Below are 13,372 nucleotides of genomic sequence, written 5' to 3'. Positions count from 1 at the left end.
ACTAAGCACAGCAGGCTGGTGATGTATACTAAGGGTTCCTATTTCTCAACTGAACATTTTGTGTCTTAAAGACAACATAAAATTTCTCTTATAAAAATAACAGTTATTTGTAAAATTCACCCTTACTAGTTGTGATAGACAGCTGAGACTTAACCATACCAAACTGGTTAGGAGTTTTACCAGTCAGGATGATGTGGGCAAGATGTGTTGAAAGTACGGAAGAAATAAAGAAACACACTGATAAAAGGAAATCTTAAAAAGTTTTTCCTCTGTTGGATAAAACTTTTGAGGAAAGAGATTTGATAGGATCTGCTGAGGACCTCGGTAAGACAGAAAGCTTTGTGAACTGAGCTTCGTGTCACTGCTTACTTTTCATGTGGGCAGTATAACTTGTCCAGTTTTTTCAGTTTTCCCACCCTGGCCTTTGGCTCTTTCCTGAAAGAATGAAGGATACTTACCTCAACTAGAATTTAGGTTTACCAAAGCAATTTGAGGTTTTGCTTAAATAACTTGATTTTGTTTGCTTTGGTTTCTTTCTTCTGGTGTGTGCTTGGAGGAATCTCAAAGTCTATTTTGTCGGGAATTTGTATGAGTTACCTAGAGTTTTAAAGTTGGGTTCCTTGCAAATGCAACCTTGTAAATATGAGGTGGTGGTATAATGATTGTTGGCCAAAACCAAAGCTGATTCTGTCCAGATGCCTGAATTCTCCCTGCCTTCCTCTTCTAAATTCAACATCCATTTCTTCTTCTCCTTCTTTCTCTGCTGTTATTCTATTTTACTTTATTTTTGCTCTTTTCCTTTAGAATCTTCTCCCCAAGACTATGGGCCTCTGTGCTTTCTGACAGACTTGTGTTAGGTTAGTTGGGTAGAAGAAATTGTCAAGCTAGCTAAACCTCCTGTACATGTTATCTTTTGGGGCTCTAGCTCATCCCTAAAGCAACAGTCAACCCACTTAGTGTGAAACCATCAGTGGTTCCAAAAATCTGACAATTCAAAACTCAGCATCTTCTCAAATACCCAGAACAACACGAAGCACCTTAAGAAGCTCACAGTCCCCTTAAAGCGCCCTCAATACCCATAACTGTATGCTGAGCCCTTCCCTGCCACTGCCCCTACTCTGCCTTCTCCTCTGCTCTGCCCTTATGCCTGTCCTCCTTCATCACAACCCTGAACCTTTCTCTACTATTTCCTTCATCTTCCCAGGGACTGTTGCCTCGGAGATGCCCATCTTTCCCCCATTCCCCTAGGTTTTGTCTTGCACATATTTAATCTTCATAGCATGCCACTATTTTACATTAAAATATCTTTTTTCTTTATCCCACTACTCTTCTTGAAGGTAATCCCATTTACCTTCAGAAATTCCTAAGGTTAAGGAGGCCTCTCACCCCCTGCTACACGCCGACACAAATACTGCCTCCTCCTTCCTCTTCTTTCAGGTGCTTCTTTGCTCCTTCCCACCATCCCTCTCTCTTTCCTTCTTCTCTTTCTCAGGCAGTCCTCGTACTTCCTACCTTTCTTTATAAACTCTCCTGCTCCAGGACATATTTTATAAAGTCAGCCAGAGAAAAGATAGCCGCTTTCACAAAAAGAAATCTCATGGTCTAAATTCAGTTGGGTGAGTTTATCCCATTCTCTTACATCATTCGATTATTTTAAATTTGATATAAATATAAATCATAAGGTTTATTTTCAAGTTAGGATCCTATGCCGTGAAACATTCTCCAAACTCTGGTTTTGTTTTTAAAACAACCCTGGGGAGCCCAGGGCTCAGCTGGGAAGGCTTAAGGAGCCGTCCACAGGGAAGCCTGGGTGCTGCCGTGGAGCCTGTCACCGGTTTGGCAGTACAGGGCTGGCCCCTGCTCCTCCCAGCACATGCTCTGGGCATGGACCTGGGGTCACAGCCCACCTCGGCTCGAAGGTCATCACGCCCAGACTCACTGGAGCAGCTGTCAGTGTTGCTTCACAACCTAGGACCGGTACAGCCGTTGGCGATCCTTCCGTAACTCAGATATTTTTGAAGGAAATGCCAGGGGTCTGCTTAAAAGTGCTGCTGCTTGCTGCTGCTGCCAAGCAACCAGATTTCCAGAATTAACGTCCGGGATTAAAAATGTGCCCTGTGTACCAGCCAAGCCCTTTGCTCCTTTACAGTTCTGCATGAGCTTTTCAGCAACTGTTTCTGAACGTGATCTGTCCCAGCTGATGCTTTTAATACTCACAGCAAAACTTGATCTGCTTATAAAAATATTCTCAAGTGAACTGTAGCCTAGAAAAATATTAAGTCTGGAAAAGAGTGGTAAAATTGAGGTATAAGTACACAGTGCCAGAACTAAGGGATCACCTTAGCTCCTAAGAATTAGAAGGTATGAGGAGCATACAAATAAAAGGCCCAGCAATCTGGGCAGGGTCTGGAGTCAGTGCCTGACTTTGGGTCAAATGTCTGGCTATTTCTCACATGAGAGGCAAAACGCAAAACAATGTCGTATTACGTGCTCTTTTGTACAGACTAGAGGAGCCCTGGCGGTGTAGTGGTTAAAGCACTCGGCTGCTAACCAGAAGGTCAGCAGTTCGAACCCACCAGCTACTCCACGAGAGAAAGATGTGGCAGTCTGCTTCTGTAAAGATTTACAGCCTTGGAAACCCTATGGGGCGGTTCTACTCTGTCCTTCCGGGTTGCTATGGGTTGGAATCGACTTGATGGCAGTGGGTTTGGTTTTTTTGGTTGTACAGATTACTGTGACATAGCCAGTATGTAACTATCCTTATTTTGTGACCAGAAGGCATGACTATAACAAACTATTTGCCAGTATGTCGCCTTTCTTGTTTTCCTGTGTTCATTAGAACCTTTAATCTCTTGCTTGGTTTTGGCCAAACTTCATACCAGAACAAGTTTATCTTCACCACCCTCACTGAAATTTGACAAAGGCAGTTAATAACTGGCATTTGGAGACTTTTCTTCAAATACAGAATCATCATTATCCCTTCAGTGTTGAAGAATGATCCCTTGAATAGAGTTAATTGAGTGATTTTTATCAGGACTTCTGCACTTTGTAAAGAAACAATCCATAGAAAATTAAACCCAGGGAGATGTTGTTATGAACAACAATTTTGGATTTCTTCCAAAATTGACTGTTGGAGACTCTGTATCTGATTTTCTTTTTTTCCCCCTCTTTCAATCTATAGGTTCAGCTGTTTGGCAGCTAATTGCATCCTTTCTGAGACTTCCAATCTCAGGAACTCATTGCATTGTTGGTTCTACTATAGGATTCTCACTTGTTGCAATTGGTACGAAAGGTGTGCAGTGGATGGAACTTGTCAAGATTGGTAATTGCCATTTTATTTTACCTATAAGAAGGAAATTTACATTTTCTAGCGTAAATTTTGCTAAAAGTTACCTTTGTAATATATTTTTCCTACAAATGTTAAGGTTTAGAAGATCTATATGGGTAGTGCTTTATCCTTTAAAGCTTCTATTAATGGAATTGTGAGCTGTTAGGTGCTAGATAGCTTTTTAACACCAAAAACTCTTTTCAAATGTTACATTGCCATCCAGCTTTGAAAATCAGCATATAGCTGTTGTTCCCGGGCAGAATAGAACTTTATCTAAATGAAATCTGTCTGTAGGTCAGAGAAAAACTAGGCCCAGGTGAGGAAAATGCCTTAAATGTCCAAGAGTTAGAGTTCATGATCAAGAGGAAGCATCAAAGTGAACTGCGTTCAGGAGATCATCCCCTCTGCCCCTAGAGAGACAGCACTCTAGTGGTCCTTCTAGGTTGTTTGCCTGCCCAGTGGGAAACAAGACATAGGTGTGTACCCATTTGTAGAGATCTAACAGTCTACTTCCCGGTTCTGACTTTTAGCAAGAGGTAAGTCCATTCAGCCCACCCACTGTAACAAATACTTGTTCATCCCAAACCAAACCAAACCTGTTGCTGTTGCTGTTGAGTTGATTCCAACTCATAGCAACCCTATAGGACAGAGTGGAACTGCCCCATAGAGTTTCCAGGGAGCGCCTGGTGAATTTGAACTGCTCACCTTTTGGTTAGCAGCCATAGCTCTTAACCAGGGTCTCCTCAGTTCATCCCATCTCCATCCATTTAGCAGAGTCACAGTGGCCTCAGGAGCCCTAGGTCAAACTGGATCCCTGTGTTGCCAAACAGGGACACAGACTGCCAGGAAAATCGCCTTGTATCACAGACTTCTAGAACAGTGGCTCTCAAGTCCAGCTTTATAATACACTTTAGAATTACCCTGGGGGAGTGGTTTAAAAATACCAATGTCCAAACCCCGTTCCAAACCTTTTAAATCATATGCTAGGGGTGGGGCCAGAGCATAACCAGTTTTTGAAAGCTCTCCAGATAGTTCCAACGTACAGCCAGAGCTGGGAAGTATTAACGTAGACGCTAAACGTTTCAGCCCCAATAGTTAGATGTCAGGAATGAAAGTGCCAGCCTAGAAAATAGAATGGAAGGTGGCCTACCTTTTAAATGACCCTTGCTAGTAGAACAAGGACTCTCCATGTACAGTGATAAGAAGAGCAGGCAAAAGGGGCTCAGTGGGAATCAAAGAAGTGTCTTCTGAGGCAAGAACTCGGGAGAATCATTACTTGACTGTGCATTGGTCATATTTTCAGTTATGTGTGACAGTGTGTATGTGTGTGTGTCTGAGTATAGTTATAATAATGTGAAGGTCAGCTTTGCCAAGCGTTTGTTAGGTTATGAATTAAGATAAATATTTCAGAGACTATTAATATATGTTGGTTATCATTGTTTTATATGGCCATAACTATGTAGAATTTTAACATTAATTTTTTTTTTTTTTATTATTCAGTTGCTTCTTGGTTTATATCTCCACTGTTGTCTGGTTTCATGTCTGGTGTGCTGTTTGTACTGATCAGAATTTTCATCTTAAAGAAGGTAAGTGAGGCTGTTATATTTTATTAAATTTTAGAACTAATTTAGTTCTACTTGATAGGAGTTAATAGTAGAATAGAGGAATAATTGTATTTTCACATGGTTAAGGCACAGCACTCTGGAGTCAGTAGCCGGAAAGAGTCAAGGTAATTACTCAGGGACTCCCCAGGAGCCAGCGTTACAGATAGTGTTTTTGGGCTGGCTGATTTAGTTCATTAGTCAGTACCCCCAGGCATTGTGCTCAGACTTCAGAAAGGAAAGGTAATTATTTCCTGAATGTTAAACTGAATGGAATAAGACAGTGCTAAGATTTTTAAATTGGCTGTCATTAAAAACATCTAGATAATTTCCTTACCTAAATATAAAGGTGTTTTCTATTTTTTAACAGAAAAAGCAAGCTTGAAACACTGAATTGATTTGAGGAAAGGATAAAAAGAAACTATACCTATTGAGAGTGCATTTTATCTAAAAAATAAAATGAGATTAAAATTAAAACTTACTGAGATCAATATTATAGAAAGAGACTTGATTGTTTTTGTTTTCTTTTTAATTTGACTAGCAAGGGATCATTGCAATATTTTACAATCCAAAAAGCATGCCTGCGAGCATAGTTGTAGCACTCACTCAGCATATCAGGGACATGCCTTCCTTCAGTTATATCCTTGCTTGAAAACGTGACTGGTTTTTCTTAGGGTTGCCTATTCAACTATGGAAGGACTCATTCTCTTGTATTAGTACAAAATAACCAGCCTCATTTTTCACCATTCCTTCTCCTGGGCTCCTCCCATACTAATATTTGTTTAGATCTTGGAAGATGCTACCCTCTCTTGCCTGCTAGCTTCTCTAACCCCTGCCTGGAACTCATCCTCGCCTGGCAAACTGCTACTTCTACTCAGCCTTCAGGTGTCACTTCCAGGAAGCTTTTCCTGTCTCACTCCTTTCTCATCGTAGCACTTACCACATCATATGGTGTTTAGTTGCTTGCTTATTGTCTGTCTGCCATGTGGCTATAAGATCTGTGAGAGGAGGGACCATGACTGTCTTGTTCACTTTTGTATTCCAGTGCCCAATACTGTGCTGAACACTTAATGGATACTTATTGAAGATTTGTTGAGATGGAATGGTGGATGCTTGGATGGGTGGTGGATGGATGGATGGATAGATGGATGGATGGATGGATGGATGGAAAGAAGGACTAAAGGAAGAAAGGAAAAGAAAGAGGAAGGCAGGAAGGTAGAGGGGAAGGGAGGAAAGAAGGTAGGCCTCAATAAGACATTTATCATTTGAATTTTAATAATCAGTTCTTTGAGAAAAAAGTAAGATGATTCAGTTAAAAAACACAAACTCGGGACTTTACACCTTCACACATCTTTGGTTGGGAGTCTTTCTTTAGCAACTGTTGTCACCAAGGAAATAACTTTTTGGAAATCAAAGGCAGTAGGCAATTGAGTGTCCTAACGTTTTGTTTGCTGTTCAGCTGGGGTGCTTTTCACGTGGTACAAGCAGTCATTACATCACTAACTCTGCCTCTGATCCCTGGTTCCCACCCATTGTTGTTGTTGTTGATTTGGGCCGTAGAGTTGATTCCGACCCTAGTGACCCTGTAGGACAGAGTAGAATGCCCCATAGGGTTTCCTAGGCTGTAGTCTTTATGGAAGCAGATCGCTAGGTCTTTTCTCCCTCAGAGCTGCTGTTGGGTTCGAACTGCCAACCTTTCAGTTAGCAGCCGAGCTCTTACCATTGTACCACCAGGGCTCCTTTCCTGCCCATTAGTTCTTAATGTTTGCTGTTCTTCTGCCTCCCCTGCCTGGTTCTGGCTGTGACTCTCACACATTTGAACCACTTTCTACCCCTGTTGTTATTGTTCCTTATGCCTCACTGCCATTCAACTCAAGCCCCTTGACAAGTGCTGATGGGTACTTTGACATTCATGAATAGGTTCTTGATGAGGAGTACTGTTCTGCAAACATACTTGATTTCCACACATGTTTGCATTTGGCAGTAGGTATTTTTGAGGTATTCTCTCCTTTGCCATACTTCTGTCACTCACATCAATTTTTAGACCTCATTTTCCTTTTATCACGGAGAGGCAGCATGTTCATATAAACGTGTAAGAGTGCCTTACATGGTTATGGGAAATTAGTCCCTTTTTTAAATTATTTAAGCAACATCCGTGTGCCAGTGCTGCCTTGAGGAGTTCCCAGTCCATATTTTTGCTTAAAAGTCCTTTGTAAATCTGCTTAAAACTCTGAAGTTTCTAATATTCTCTCAGATATTATTTAACCTAAAACGTGTCATACCATTCTTGTTGAAGTATTAGATTTAGGAATGTTGTAGCAGAGCCTGAAGTAGTAAATAAATGTTTTATTAGACAAAGAACCCACAGTTCTTTTTAACTTTTAATAGTTGAAAGTTAAATATTACACCTTGTGAAGAGATTTTGAAAATTATAGCACATAGTGATATATTTGCTTTAAATATTTTAATATGGCTAAAATTTATCGTGTAATAGATTGATAGAAAATCTAGTAGTAATGCAGTGGGTTTAAGTCATTTGATTATTTTAGGGCAGCCTTAGAGGTTAGAGTCTCACATTATTTATTGAAAGTGGACTTTTAGGGCCAAAAATTGGACTTAGGAAGAGAAGTGTGCTCCATAGATTTTGAAGCTGTGCTCTGAGCCTCAGCCCCCTGGAACTGACCTAAACTAACAGTTCTTTTCTGTTTCTAAATCTTACATCAGCTCATATGATTCTAGTGCTCTAACGTGTCTGCTGGCCACAATAGTGGACTCTTTCAAATAGCATTTGTTTAGGAGAAACGGCCCATGCTGAGGCTGTTCTCGTAGACATACTGCATATCACAGGGCAGTGAAATGGCCAGCCTTTGGCTACACCAGGGTTTGGGGAGACTTTCTTGAACTGTATTTTATGTTCTTTTGTTTATGTTGACTCCAGATACTCCTTGAATCCTCACCTTGCACTTTATCTCATTACTCTACAGGAGGACCCTGTTCCCAATGGCCTTCGGGCACTTCCAGTGTTCTATGCTGCTACTATAGCAATAAATGTATTTTCCATCATGTACACAGGGGCACCAGGTAAGAATTCCTTGGAAGCTTAAATACAGTAGGCTAAGTGTGTTATGTTTTAACAGTGTTGATTTATTCGGTATTTCTACACTGGGGCTGGCACTGTTGTTGGCTGACTATAAAAAGCGTTACTCATGGTCGTTATGAAGTATGAAAACAGTAGAGTCCCTTGGTGGTGCAAATGGTTAATTTGCTGGGCTGTGAACTAAAAGGTTGGAGGTTTGAGTCTACCCAGAAGTGCCTCAGAAGAAAGGCCTGGTGCTCTGCTTCTGAAAGATCAACCACTGAAAACCCTATGGAGCACAGCTATACTCTAACACACTTGGAGTTGCCATAAATCGGAATTGACTTGATGGCAGCTGGTACTGGTGAAAAGAGTAGTATATACATTTACCTGTTTCAAATACCCAACTGATATGTGTAAAGGCCACAGGCTTTCAAGTTAAAAAAAAATGTAAATCCCCATTCAGATATTTACTCAGCTGTGTTATATTAGCAGCTTACTCAACCCCTATCAGTGTCAGAACCTGTTGATCCAATTCCACTAACTTACTGAGCAGTGGGGCAGATCAGGAGTGGGCTGTGAGCACCTGGCGCCATACCTGGCACAAAGTAGACACTCAGCTAATGGAGAGGCACCACTAGTAGTATGTATACCGGTGGTTCAACAGCGGAAACTTTAAGGTGCTCTGAATTATAGCTACAAATATAGAACTTCCTGGAAATTGTCAGACCAATAAATCCAGTGACTAGAAGCTTTTTTTTTTTTTTTTTTTAAGATACTAAGACCAACGAAGATTTTGTTTTCAGATTACCCCTCTTTTCCCTCATTCTGATGACTTTTTGTGCTCTTTCCAAAGGGTTCAGGGTTTTAGGCGGTTTTTTAAAAATTAATTCTTCTCTTTTACATTGTGGGTGGATAAACAAGGAAGCTTAAATACAGTATTTTAATTGCACACATTTCAATATGGATGAACTAGTAACAGTCTAATATTCTACACATGTTTTGGTAGGGAAGATTCCTCCCCCATTTCTCTTTGTCACATGCACCTTTTACAGCCAGATCCTGAATACATCCATCATTGTGGGGCTGTATGATGTCAACAGATACGCTAGTTTTTGTTGCTTTTCTTTTTACTGTCCTTTATGGATGACGATTCATAGTTCAGTTATTGGTTGTATCTGACAGAAAAATCTCCTTATCTTTGTTTAAAACATAACGTTTCTGCAAAACAACATGTCATATTACAGTGCCATATAGCATCTTAGAGCTCAAGTTAGCCGAACAGAAAAGTAGAGCAACCCTCGATAGCCAGGTACCTCCTGGGTTAAGTGATTTAAGAAACTAAGCTTATGAAGACATTGGAGGTTGGTATAAATAAGGACAGTTTCTTTTTGTTTCTGCATTTTATTTTGCTCTACCGCCCATTCTTCTTTCTTTCTGCTTCCTCTTCTGAATGTCAGAAGAAGAGAGCTGCATGGTGTTTATAAACCTTTCCCCTTTTTCTATAGTTGGCCTATTTTTCCATCTCTCTTTTTTCTTTTCCCCATCTGTTTCAGATTGAATTGTGACCCCCCAAAGATATGTGTTGTAAATCCTGAACCCTATACCTGTGCTTATAACCCCATTTGGAAATGAATTCTCTTATATTAATGAGGCAGTATTAGTATAGGGTGTGTCTTAAAAACACAGAAAGAGAGCCTTCCCCTGGAGCTGGCGCCCTGAATGCAGACTTGTAGCCTCCTAAACTATGAGAAAATAGATTTGTGCTTGTTACAGCCGCCCACTTGTGATATTTTTGTTATAGCAGCACTAGACAACTAAGACACCCTCTTTTGCTGCAGTTTTATTCCACAGCTGCAAAAAGAATTGTTTTACTGGGACAACACACACTACAGGGATAGTACAACTGGACTAAACCAAAAGCTAAGAAGTTTCCTGAATACAACCAAACACTTCGAGGGACAGAGTAGCAGGAGTGGGGGTCTGGGGACCATGGTTTCAGGGTATGTCTAGGTCAATTGGCATAACAAAGTTTATTAAGAAGATGCTCTGCAACCCTCTTTGGTGAATGGCGTCTGAGGTCTTGAAAGCCATCTAAGATGCATCAATTGGTCCCAACCCACCTGGAGCAAAAGAGAATGAAGAACACCAAAGACACAAGGAAAATATTAGCCCAAGAGACAGAAAGGGCCACATAAACCAGAGACTCCAGCAGCCTAAGACCAGAAGAACTAGATGGTGTCCAGCTACTACCAATGACTGCCCTGACAGGGAACACAGCAGAGAGTCCCTGACAGCACAGAAGAGTGAGGTGCAGAACTCAAATTCTAGTAAAAAAGACCAGACTTAATGGTCTGACTGAGACTGGAGGAACCCTAGAAGACATGGCCCCCGGACTCTCTGTCAGCCCAGAACTGAAACCATTCCTGAAGCCAACTCTTCAGACAAAGATTAGATTGGACTGTGGGACATAAAATGATACTTGTGAAGAGTGTGTTTCTGAGCTCAAGTAGATACATGAGTCTAAATGGGCAGCTCCTGTGTGGAGGTGAGATGAGAAGGCAGAGAGGGACAGGAGCTGGTTGAATGGACACAGGAAATCAGGGGTGGAAAGGAGGAATGTGTTGTCACAGTATAGGTAGAGCAACTAGGGTCACTTAAAAATGTGTGTATAGATTTTTGTACGAGAGACTAGATTGAATTGTAAACTTTCACTTAAAGCACAATAAAAATAAATGAGAAACAATTGTCTTACTGGGAGAATAAGTGATTCTAGGGAAAATTAAACTATATGATGGATGAGACACTAGGAATAATATAAATACTTCATAGGGTTGTTGTGAGAAATGAATAAATGCTAGCTTTCATTGAGCTGAGATTTCCATGAATTAATCCTCCCAACTCCTCCAGGAGATTGGTACTGTTGCTAGCCCTGTTTTATAGGTGGAAACAAACACAGTGAAGTTAAGTACCCAAGGTCATGTAACTAGTAAGATGTAGATCCAGAATTTGAACCATGCAGTCTGGTCCAGAGCCCAAGGCTCTTATTCATGACACTATACTGATAGGTGAGATAGCATAGATAAAGCACCCAGTATAGTACCCAGCACATAACGTTACCATTAGTGATAATAAAAATTGGAGCTCTGGTGGCACAGCGGTTAAAAGCTCGACTGCTAACCAAAAGGTCTGCAGTTCAAATCCACCAGCCGCTCCTTGAAAACTCTGTGGAGCAGTTCTACGCTGTCCTGTAGGGTTGCTATGAGTCGGAATCAACTCAACAGCAAAGGGTTTGGTTTTTGGTTTTTGTAGCACCTGGCACATAATGTTACCATTAATGACAATAACAGCCACATCAACCTTGATTAGTTCATTCCTTTCTCATGACTGTCTTTAAGAAAATGTCTTCTTTTCCAATATATTTGGGATAACCCAAAACCAAGCCCATTGCCATCGAGTCGATTCTGACTCATAGCAACCCTATAGGACAGAGTAGAACTGCCCCCAAAGAGTTTCCAAGGAGCGGCTGGTGGATTCGAACTGCCGACCTTTTTGTTAGCAGCCTTAGTTCTTAACCACTGCACCACCAGGGCCTCATATTTGGGATACAGACTATATATCTTTTGCATATATTCAATACACTAGTGTGAAGAGGGTGGCCACCCCTTTAATTAGGGATTTAAGCAATTTATATAAGGAGCTTGAAGGTCATTATTCAATTGAAAGCACAAACAGTATTCTCAGTCCAAGAGTTAATATTAATTACCTTGGTTGGGCAGCTGTTCTGTCAGGAACATAACATCTCACCTTCAGAGCCGCTGTTCCTCATCATAAAGTGGCCTTCGTTAAAGGGACGCCATGAGCATTACATGAGAGAACGGGGGCAGAGCCCTTAGCACAGTGTCTGGCTGGTTTACTGTCATCAGTCACAATTAGTCTCATCTCTTTGGCCAGCATATCCTGAGTCATCCTATCTTTCTATTTCCACACATTTTTGTATGGAAATTTTCTTACTTGGAGTGTTGTGGGTGGGTGGGTTGCCTGGAGGAGAAGGAAGGAGTTCAAGAAGGTCATGACTCCGAAGGCCCAACCATTTTGTTCCTCCAGTGAGTCAGAAAAGGACTTTGCTAATATTGGTTCCTGGGGAATGTTTCTAGAATATCCAGTAGGTGAGTCCAAGTTTTATTTTTATTTAAACATTGAAGGTTATCTTTTTCCCTTCAAACTAGACTTGAATTACAAACTGTTTCTTTATATGATCCATCTCTGCTTGTCCAGCTCTATTGTAAATAGCCTCGTTGTCATATTTGGTAAAGAGGTTGAGCTAAGGAAGGGTCACTTGAGCAATCACCAAGTACATAAGTCCCTTTCAGCAGATGTCTACCTCTCTGGAATGTATTCTCCTCGTTCCTTTCTTCCTTAGAATATTTTCATTCAGTACATACGGAGCTCAGAGATAAAAGGAAAGAAAGAAGTTCTCTGAGAAGGATGAGTGGGACGTGAATCTTACCCAGTTTTAACTTTAAGAGATTTTGATAAATAGCATTTTTATGCATGGAGATGAAGTAAGTGGGGACGCGTTTGATCTTGAGTTACAGTGTTTTGTTTTGATTTCCTCAGCTCCTCCACCTCTAAATTATTATGAAGTTGCTTATAGCTTAGGCTTAGTTTGATTTGTTTTACTTTTATTTGACATGACTTTTCTCAAATAAGTCATTCTTATACTTCAAAGACCTAGTTAGCACTTGGAAAAATTGTCTTTGTATTGTTGTTTTTTTAAAAAAATGATTTGCAAGGATCAAAAATAACTTTAGGAAATAAAGTGCTTACTTTAGTTGGATACAAGCCTAAATAAGTTTATTTTTTTCAGTTGTACGGGACCTGGTTTTTGTTCAGTGTTTAAACAATGCATCGTGAATTTCATCGCATGCCTCTTTGAATACTCAAAGCAGATCGCCTAATTAGGCCTCTGATAGGATATATAACTTCTAAGTCAGTGATTCTCAAGGTGTGTTCCCCGAACCAGCATCTTCAGCATCATTTGGAAACTTGTCAAAAATGCAGGTTCTTAGGCCCCCACAGACCCACGAATTGGCAATACTGGGGCCCAGGAATCTGTTTTAACAAGCCCTCCAGATGATTCTGATGCACCCTGCAGTTTGAGAACCACTGCTCTAATCACCTGTCTTACCAGAAACTCCACATCGCTACCTTGTTAAGGTTCTTAAGTAATGGCTGCTCTTAAAAAGTTCTAACCAGCGCTCACTGTTCGCTCTTTTTCACCAACATGTGAATTCTCAGACTTAACCAGACCTGGGTTCTGGTTTCCCCAGAGCAAGTCTGCACCGGAGACAGGCCTGCCTCCTC

The 13,372-nt window shown here is 40.8% G+C and overlaps 1 protein-coding gene across 1 annotated transcript in view; it reads left to right on the top strand.

Moving 5' to 3' along the window:
- SLC20A2 (solute carrier family 20 member 2) overlaps positions 1-13,372 on the top strand; it is a 119,621-nt gene that overhangs the window by 65,394 nt on the left and 40,855 nt on the right. Inside the window, exons 5-7 of the mRNA XM_004382088.2 lie at positions 3,182-3,322; positions 4,829-4,914; positions 7,914-8,010. Coding sequence (XP_004382145.1) covers positions 3,182-3,322; positions 4,829-4,914; positions 7,914-8,010 — 324 coding nt within the window. The remainder of the gene's footprint in view (positions 1-3,181; positions 3,323-4,828; positions 4,915-7,913; positions 8,011-13,372) is intronic.

The sequence above is a fragment of the Trichechus manatus genome, unplaced genomic scaffold, assembly GCF_000243295.1.
Source record: "Trichechus manatus latirostris isolate Lorelei unplaced genomic scaffold, TriManLat1.0 scaffold00090, whole genome shotgun sequence".
Lineage (NCBI taxonomy): Eukaryota > Metazoa > Chordata > Mammalia > Sirenia > Trichechidae > Trichechus > Trichechus manatus.
The sequence above is the reverse complement of the archived record's forward strand: the minus strand, read 5'-3'. Positions and strand labels throughout refer to the sequence as shown.